The 9,775-nt window shown below is 40.7% G+C and overlaps 1 protein-coding gene across 1 annotated transcript; it reads left to right on the top strand.

Annotated features, from left to right (window-relative positions):
- The first annotated feature begins 202 nt into the window (after positions 1–202).
- On the top strand, positions 203–8,320 carry LOC143529760 (putative aldo-keto reductase 4). Its single transcript, XM_077025479.1, has 5 exons — positions 203–424; positions 1,041–1,238; positions 2,367–2,539; positions 2,632–2,734; positions 7,821–8,320. Exons 1-5 carry the CDS (start codon positions 212–214, stop codon positions 8,154–8,156), a joined length of 1,023 nt encoding a protein of 340 aa, XP_076881594.1. The 5' UTR covers positions 203–211; the 3' UTR covers positions 8,157–8,320.
- Positions 8,321–9,775: the final 1,455 nt, after the last annotated feature.

The raw sequence follows: 9,775 nt of genomic DNA, 5'->3' as shown, positions 1-9,775 counted from the left end.
ATTTTGTACACAACCTACCCAAACAATGTAATAACGTAGGCGCATACGTCACCCTGCTGTCATGCTCCGTTGACCTGCAATCAACTCCACCTTCCTTCCCCTACCTACTTCACACTCACTTTAAATCACCACGACATACCAACTCCCAAACAAAACCAATTTCCAGATTAAACCCAGCTATTCACTCATTCGAGCTCTGCAACAAACAAACATGACCACAGTTCCACGGATCAAACTCGGTTCACAGGGCCTAGAAGTATCCGCCCAAGGCCTAGGCTGTATGGGCATGTCCGCTTTCAACGGAGCACCCAAGCCCGAACCCGACATGATCAACCTCATCCACCACGCCATTAACCTCGGCGTCACATTCCTTGACACTTCCGACATCTACGGTCCCAAAACCAACGAAATCCTTCTCGGCAAGGTCAGTAATTGTATTTGTATGGGTCGGGTTTATGCATTCCCAAACTCATTCCCTGTTAGTAAAACTCATCTCAAACCCGTCTGGTTGGGCCAAAACTTTTTTGTGTATATATTTTTTAATTTCTTTTTTTATAAAATAGGTACTTTTTTTTATACATATCCATTTAAGCTACTGACTCAAACTAAATTTAACTTATGTATTTCGCACCTCATTAAAGTTTACGGGTCTTTTCATTTCACTTCGGTTCGCCCGCTAAGTTTAAATTTTTAGAGACGCCCCCGCTAATCAGTTACAAACAAATGAACAATGATTACCATAAATTGTCTTAAATAATTTTCATAAACAACTTTATATATTTATATATATACAAAGGTTATGTCGGGTATATAATCGGGTGAATAGGCTAATAAGGAATTTTAGAAATCCCAAACCTTTGAAAAATTTCAAAACTAATTCCAAACCCTAATGGGACGAGTTTTACGCGTCCCAATTGTGTCGGGTTTCAGTTATTCTCATCGGTTTCGGGGTTTAACGGTCATCCTTAAACCGGTTATTCAGTTATCGTTGCAATTGTGTGTTTGGAGAACTTAGGGGTTTAATTAGGTTATGATTGCAGGCTTTGAAGGGGGAAGTTAGGGAGAAGGTGGAATTAGCGACAAAGTTTGGGATTAAGTATGATGGTGTGCGGGAGGTTCGGGGAGATCCGGAGTATGTTCGGGCTGCTTGTGAAGCGAGTTTGAAGCGGCTTGAGGTGGATTGCATTGATCTGTATTATCAGCACAGGATTGACACTCGTGTGCCGATTGAAATCACGGTTAGATGATCTGATCATGTTTTAACAGTTTTTGAGTATTTATATATTGTGTGTTTGGAAATGTGACTGGTGGTCTCATGACTGTAATGAAGGTGCCAATTTTCCATTTATGGCATTTGAGAGCAAGGTTTAGTAAGATAGGGTTATGAACATTCATTGAAAAATTGGTGCAAGATATTATACTAAGAAGGAATATGTGTACCTGGTTCTATAATTTATCTATTCTAGTTAATTGTTAGGTGTACAGGTGCGCACTAAAGAAAAGCTACATATCAATATTGCTATATATATGTAAATTTTGTTTGAAAATATTAATATTTAGTTACCTAAATGGAACTGATATGGTACTTAACTAGTGTTTGTTAGTTATTGATTTCAATTTTAACTTGAATTTGGAGGTGTTATGAACAAAAAAAGTCACTATGTATAGTAACCAAGTTTTATAGCTCATTTAGGTTATTTAAAACAATTTTTAAACGTTTCATAACAATGTAACAATACTGAGACTTTAATGGTTTTTGTCAGGAAAAAGTATGACCCATCGACTTTATTGTGATAATACTGAAACTTGATTACTATTTCTTGTATGTATAGCTCGAGGCTCGAAGCTCGGGCTCGTGGCTTGCTCGATAAAAGCTCCAATAAAACTAGCTAAAAAAACTTCATTTGAACATCCTGAGATGAGTTGGCTCATTTTTGTAACTGAGTCAAAATCGACCTAGGCTCGGCTCGATCATGGCTAGATCTTAATATCGTTTAACTTCAAAATCGAGTTAGAGCCTTAGTTGAGTTGCCTCGTTTAATTTCGAGCCCGAGTTCGAAACCACCCTGGCTCGACTCGTGAACAGCCCTCAGTGTCTAGTGTTCGGATACAATGGAACTTATTGTGGTTATGTGAAATGTGATTAGTGAGATAATTGGCTTAGGACTGGTTGCGTTGTTGCAACAAATTTGGCTATTTGATTATTTAGTATTCAAACAATCAGTTTAGGAGTAGTTGTGACAAAATTGATTCTAACATGCATATCCTTAAATTGTACATCAAATGCATCCAAACCGTATGTTATACAACGCAAAACAAACCTTTAATATTAGTGGTTTTAAAATGTTTTTCCTTTTGTCTTTAAGATGGGTGAATTAAAGAAACTAGTTGAAGAAGGAAAAATTAAATATGTTGGATTATCAGAGGCGTCAGCAACGACTATCAGAAGAGCTCATGCGGTGCACCCAATAACCGCCATACAACTAGAATGGTCCTTGTGGTCAAGAGATGTTGAACAAGATATCATTCCTACTTGCAGGTTCCACACAGCCTTTGTTTTGTCAATATTTTTATGCCATCAATAATGAAAAAAATAAATACAAAATTCCAAATTTCTCATTTTTGTATCAGAGAACTCGGCATTGGGATTGTTGCATATAGTCCTCTTGGACGAGGGTTCTTTTCATCCGGTCCACTGATTTTGGAGAAGTTAGAGGATGGTGACTTCCGTAAGGTATGTATTTAAGACCTTGTTCAGAAAATCAAAATGTTTAGGTTAAATTCTTCATTGCAATAAAAATATGTTCTAGGTTCAAATCGACTAAATTTTTAGCTTAAACACTTATGAAGTAACCATCGCTCTAGTGGCAACAAGTGAGGCTCAGTAAATGACTTTTTTACCCCTATAAAAATGTTGAAACTCATAGTAGTTATAAATGTTATGTATCGGAAAAATATTGTTGATTGGTAAACATAAGTTGTGGAGTTAAAATAAATTTGAAGTTTTAAAGTTTTAGAAAATAAGGATAAAATGGTCATTTCTAAAATGCTTTTAATGAAATGGATAGGTCTAGAGGTGCTAAACAGGTCTTGTTTGTAGGTTAAAATGTTTAACCTGACACAAACCTAAACATGGGAACCCGAAAATCATGTGAGACACGTAAACCAAAACACTTCACACGTATTAGCATGTTGACCATACACGCATGTTTGACCCGGAAGTGTTTTTATTTATTTATATTGTTTTCATATATGAATACTTTAAATTTACATTTTTGCAAAAAGAAATACATTTTTATATAAACGCTTTAAATACATTTTTATATCAAATTCCTTTTTAGGTTTAAATTTTGGCATAAAATACCTAGCACATTTAAAAAAAATACAATTTTTATAAAAAGATAACGTAGACGAACCGTTTATAGAATAAAAAAATGAGAGACTTTTTATTACTATGAATTACAATACTAAAACCATATTTGGTTTGTAATCGGAATATGGTTTAATTATCCTACCTGCCGTCCGGTCCACACCTCACCGCACCACCGTCTTCCCACTACCTCCGCCGCACCACCATCAAAACCCACCTCCAACACACCCCGTCCACCAACACCACACGACTGTCACCTCTCTCTCTCCTCACCGCCGGAAATCCCAAACCCCCACCTCACAATCTCTGGCCGACCTCCACCCTCGCCGTCATCCTTCTCCCACCGCACCGACTGCACCTCCACGTTTCCACAGTCACCACCGCCATCCCATCGCACCACTGACATCAACACCGCCGACAACCACTCCCACACCTTGCCGCCCTAATACACCACCACTGTTCATTAATACGTGTTGCACGCCAGGTGTTCGACGAAATTACGACTTACGTTCGGATAAGTTAAAGGTTGTATACTTGCATTTGGGTGCTTAAGTGGGTATTTTGAGTTGGAGTTCTACCCAATTTGCTTTATTTTGGAGTTATACCTCCCTCCTCTTATGCCTTAGCGGTTGTTGTGGGGTGCTAGATGGGGGGTGAGCAACCCGTAGTTACTCCCATCCTTCGAGTGTGAGGGGTTTGGTCTTTGATTCTTGCTCTAACTCATTTCGAGTCGGGGTCTTTAGGGGTCCGGTCTCTTTTGTGATTTGTTTGTTTTCTGTTCTCGTGTGTACATGGCTACCATAAAAAGAATTCGAAACGTAAATACAGGAGGGCTTGGTCCTAGCTCCACTTACGGTTTAAGGCCATGCCCCTTTAAGTATTTCCACGAGTGTAAGGATGGTAGACCTGGGTCCTCGAGGTTTTTTCGCCTACTTGAGCATATGCAAAGTACCCATTTCAAAACGGATACTCGGAAGAACCTTTTAAAAGATGCTATCTCCAAGGATTTGGACCTTTTTATAGATGTTGGGGAAGCCCTTCGAGCGGGGGATAAATGGTTATGTGGGAGGTGCATGACGTTGCATGCCCTTAGCAGGGGGTGCAAGCATGCTGATGGTGTCTATTCTTTTTCTGTGGATTCTGGAGATGTTGGAGAATTCATCGTTGGGATCCAGAAACCTAATCGTGTGTCTGTGGATAGGGACCCAGGTCCATCTGTAGGAGTGGTTGGGGATGTATCCCTTTTGGAACGGGTTTTCTCCCTTCTCATTCAAACGGTTAAGAGCATCCCCCCAAGTTGTCGTTTGGCGTTTGCTCAGACTTTGGCATGCGCTTTACGCAAGGTAGTGGATTCACCAGGCTCGATTGAGAATTGGGTCAAATTACTATTGTTGCTGCGTTGTACTTTAAGGGTGGTGAAACCTTCCACTAGGCAGGAACGCAGGTCAGGGAATCGAAAGTCTTTGCAATGTAGTAGCATTCAGCAAGCACTTGCGGTGTGGAAAGATGGATCTGGTTTTGCTGACTTGGTTCTTTCTCTCTTTGATAACGTGGGGGGAAGCACTTTTTCTAAAAGAGAGGTGGGAGGGGAGGAGGGTTCTGAAAACAGCCTCAATATTAAACAATGTCTCAGGAAAGTCAGGGATGGTCATTTCACAGCTGCAGTCAAGGTATTATGCTCAAGTGGGGTTGCCCCTCTCGGAGATTCAACCATGAAAGCCCTCATTGATAAACACCCATTGGTGCCGCCTCCGTCCTTGCCTTCGAGCTCTGTCGCCCTGCCTACTCTCTCTATGGATGGGGACTGTGTGCTTCGATGTATTCAATCATTTCCTAAAGGGACCTCATGCGGGAGAGACGGGATGCGGGCGCAACACTTGTTGGACGCTCTTAGTGGTGAGGGATCAGTGACTTCCATGGGTCTGCTCTCAGCTATCACTGAAGTCGTCAACTTATGGCTAGGGGGTCTGTGCCCCAAGGTGCTCGCTGAGTTTATTGCTTCGGCCCCCCTTACCCCTTTATTAAAGCCGGATAATGGAATTCGGCCTATTGCTGTGGGGGCTATATGGCGTAGGTTGGTTTCTAAAGTGGCTATGAAGATGGTTGGGAAGGAAATGACTCAGTATTTAGGGGACTTTCAGTTTGGGGTAGGGACCCCTAATGGGGCAGAGGCGGTGCTTCACAGCGCGAACCAGTTTCTTAACTCCTTTCACGCGGACGGTTCTTTAGCTATGCTTACCGTGGACTTCTCCAACGCCTTCAATATGGTCGACCGCACAGCCTTTCTCCGGGAGGTTCATCATCATTGCCCGTCTATCTATCTATGTGTCCAGTTCCTTTATGCCCAACCGGCTAGGTTGTATGTTGGTGATGATTGTATAGGGGCTACTATTGGGGTTCAGCAGGGAGACCCCCTTGGGCCCCTCCTCTTTGCCTTAGCATTACATCCTCTTGTTCTCCGGGTACAAAATGACTGTAACCTCCCATTTCATGCTTGGTACTTGGATGATGGGACTATTATTGGTGGTGCCAACGAAGTCGCTAAAGCCCTAGACATTATCAGCTCGGAAGGGCCATCATTGGGGCTGCAACTTAATATTAAGAAAACCGAGGTTTTTTGGCCATCGTGTAATGGGGTGAAAGTCAAAGATGAGCTTTTCCCTAGTGGGATTGGTAGACCAGAGAGAGGGGTAAAGCTCCTTGGAGGGGTTGTTAGTCGAGATCCCTACTTTATTAAGGAGTTGGCGAGGCGGAGAGCATCTCGTGCGGTTGATCTTATGAAACTCTTACCTTGCCTTAGGGATCCCCAGATCGAACTCCTCTAGGTTAGGTCTTGCATGGGGGTTGCTAAGTTGCTTTTTGGGTTATAAACATGCCACCCCCATATGATGGATGATGCGGTATTCTGTTTTGATAAGGGGCTTCGAGAAGCCATCGAAGACATAGTTGTATGTGGAGGCCCGTTCTTTGGTGATCTTCAGTGGCGATTTGCATCTTTACCGATGCGCTTGGGGGGTTTAGGCCTTCTTTCGGCTCATGTGTTGGGGTTTACGCTTTTGTAGCGTCGAGGGCTCAGTCTTGGAAGCTACAGAATCACATCTTAAGGAATAGCGGAGTTGTCGACCTGGACTCAGACTACGTGCAGGCCTTGGAACGCCTAAATGGCGCTCTCCCAGACTTTGACATTGGCGGTTTCTCTAATAAGGACACCGCCCCACCAAAGCCTCAAAAAACTTTGGCGAATGCTCTTTTTGGCAAAATCGCTCAGAGCCTGGGAGAAGTTTTTGGACTGTCCCCCCGACAGAAGGTGGTTATTGAATGCTCACAAGGTCCTCATGCCCAAGATTTTCTGACCGTTATCCCGATTGATGGCTTGGGCCAAAGCATGTCTGCGGTCGAGTATAGGGCCATTCTTAAGTACCGTTTGATGGTCCCAGTGTACCCAGAAGACGAAACATGTCTGATCTGTCGTAAGGCTTGCCTGGATAAATTCGGAGAGCATGCGGTACATTGCAAGGAGATGCCTGGGTTCAAATACCGACATGATTGGGTGCGGGACGTTCTTTGGGACATCTTAATGCGATCTGGGATATCAGCTAAAAAGGAAGCCCCCGTTAACTTCCTTACAGACCCCACGGAAGGGAGTTTCACTCTACGACCGACAGATTTGCTCGTCTTTGGTTGGGCCGGGGGAAAACACGCTTGTGTTGACCTCACAGGGGTATCTCCCTTAGCTGGTTTGAGGGATAATGGGTTTGTAGCTGGGCAAGCAATGAAAAGGGCTGAAACGAAGAAGGTGGAGAAACATGCTAAAGCCTGCGAAGAGAACCAACATGTTTTTGTCCCTCTGGCTTTTGATACCTTTGGCTCCTTGGCACCGGAAGCTATCCGTTTCCTAACCAGGGTTCAACGGGTTGTGCATAGCAATGTGTCGACTCCAAATGGGCAGGGGTATGTCTTTAGCAGGTTAGGGTTTGCAATTCAGAAAGGGGTGGCGGCGCAGCTTGTTGCCCACCTACCTGCTATGTTGATGTAATATCTATGTTTCTATATTTTAACCAAAAAAAAAATTATAAATGTGTTAAACAGGTCAACAGGTCAACCCACGAATCCACCGATTTGATCCGAACACGACGCGTTTAGCTGCGGGTTCGACCCGAACCTGATTATACGAAACACAAACCCGTAAATTTAGTGTTAGGTTCGGATCGTGTGTCCGTGTCACTTCTGAAATTAACAACCCTAACGAAACACCTTTTGTTCAAAGCCTTCATAATTAATAGATAATGAGTGTTACACATGATTACAAAGAAATATATTACTAGAATGTTAATTTCATTTGTGTGAATCATATGGATTTAGTAAGTTTACTTGGACAACTCATGAGATCTGATTTTGACCCATTTGACCTGTTTCTTAATTAAGTTTCCTAATATTACCCATTTTGTAGTACCTACCAAGGTTCCAAGCTGAAAATCTCGAACACAACAAGATCTTATACGAGCGAGTTAACGAACTAGCATCAAAGAAGGGGTGCACCCCGTCACAGCTATCATTGGCATGGGTCCACCACCAGGGAAACGATGTGGTCCCCATTCCAGGGACCACCAAGATCGAAAATCTTGAACAAAATATCGGAGCATTAGCTGTGAAGCTAATGCCCGAAGAGATGGCTGAACTTGAATCCATTGCATCTGCCGATGCAGTCAAGGGAGCACGATATGGTGCGGGTGTTTCAACTTATTTGGACTCTGAGACTCCTCCGTTGTCATCTTGGAAAGCTTAATATGAATCACTCCGAGTTCGTGTTGTTTTGTCATTTGTTTGTCATATATATGCTTGTATAAGGTTGAATCAGGTTGTTTTCGTGTGAAAGCCTGGTTTTGTGTTTTGGAAGTTGGGAGTCTTTGAGAAGAATAAATACATGCGGTTTCGTGTTTTGAGTATATGGATTGAATAAATCACCATGTCTCGTTTGGTTTTTGTTATGTGTGATAATTCTACCATGAGTAGTTGAGTACTGCTACTGTTTTCTGGTATAAATGTCATGGAAGAAATTGGTTTTAATATATGTTCACCTTAAAACGTTAAAAGGGATTATATAATTTGAGATAGTTGTTATGTTTCTTAGTTATTTACTTATTTTATAAAAGTCCACATTCTGGTGGGTTACAGATGTGCTTTACAACTTACAACCAAAAGCTTGGGGTTAGTTTTGTAATTAAAAGTTGTGGTGTATTTATTTTAAAGAATCGAGAAGTGTTTTTAAAGAAAAAAAATATATATCTTATAAAAGCTCAAAAAATTAAAAGTTGTATAGCACTCAAGTTATATAAGCATAAAAACTATTATTATTATTATTATTATTATTATTATTAATCTTTTTATTTGATAAAAATACAAAATCTTCAGATATTTCTAAACTCCATAAATTTTATTTTATTTATATATTTCTATATTATAGAAACATAAGTTAGGGTAATCTCACGTAATTTTTAGATTTAATTACATGGATTACAGATGTAACAAGGATTGAACACGTTGAATCATTCATATCAGCGAATTTCCCTAGCCCACAAAGACCGAATAGTCTAATTAATGTAACCCAGATCGTGAAACCATGAGTTTCAGCAAAGAAAGATGTCACCCGTCATTGGCTACCATCTTCATGCTTGGAGTCTAGAGAAAACTGAGATGGGAAGGGATGTGTGAGTTTCGCTTGTTTTAATATGTATTTATTTTGTTTTGTTTTGTTTTGTTTTTTGATCGGGTATTTTATTCATTTTAAGATGTTTTTTAACGATTGTTAGTGCCTAGTGACAATAACCATTTGTATTAGCTGTGTGTATTTATGTAGCTTTTGTAGTATGTTTGTTTCGTTATGGGGGTAATGAAAGAGGTATTACGAGGGTTTTTTGCTTTGTTATTTTTTTTTTAAATATTTGTTTTAAATAATCACAACTATGAGTTGTTCTATTGACAAATAACAATCTCAATTTTAATCCAGGCTGGTGACGGTCCCATTTAAAACGGTATTTATTTTAAACTAAAACTTGACAATTAATAATAAGTTAAAATAAAAACTAAACTAACTATATTAATCTAGATATATGCAAAAATACAAAAGGCAAATCCCAAACTCGGGTCGTTCTCTAATCGCCTCAAACCGTGTCCCCGAGAACGACGCCAAAAACTCGATGTGGTGAAAGCAGTTAATAAATAATGCACAATTAAAACACACAATTCACACAAAGCTTTAAATTTATAAAACCAAACAATCCTAACTAAGCTTTCCACAAATGCCAATTGTACCGATTGCGTAGCAGCACAGTCTAATGGAAGTCCGAATGTCGAACACAAAGACACGTGAGAACGGCTTAGATAATTAACCCTAATCTAAGTTCT

The sequence above is a fragment of the Bidens hawaiensis genome, unplaced genomic scaffold, assembly GCF_021521415.1.
Source record: "Bidens hawaiensis isolate Kalapana, Puna unplaced genomic scaffold, B.hawaiensis_p1.1 tig00008656_1, whole genome shotgun sequence".
NCBI classification, from domain to species: domain Eukaryota; kingdom Viridiplantae; phylum Streptophyta; class Magnoliopsida; order Asterales; family Asteraceae; genus Bidens; species Bidens hawaiensis.
The sequence above is the reverse complement of the archived record's forward strand: the minus strand, read 5'-3'. Positions and strand labels throughout refer to the sequence as shown.

Excerpts from the sequence above, each read along its gene's own strand:
- LOC143529760 (XM_077025479.1), top strand. The coding sequence starts at position 212 with ATGACCACAGTTCCACGGATCAAACTCGGTTCACAGGGCCTAGAAGTA. Across the intron at positions 425-1,040 it reads ACGAAATCCTTCTCGGCAAG|GCTTTGAAGGGGGAAGTTAG; the intron begins GTCAGTAATTGT and ends TTATGATTGCAG. Across the intron at positions 1,239-2,366 it reads GTGTGCCGATTGAAATCACG|ATGGGTGAATTAAAGAAACT; the intron begins GTTAGATGATCT and ends TTTGTCTTTAAG.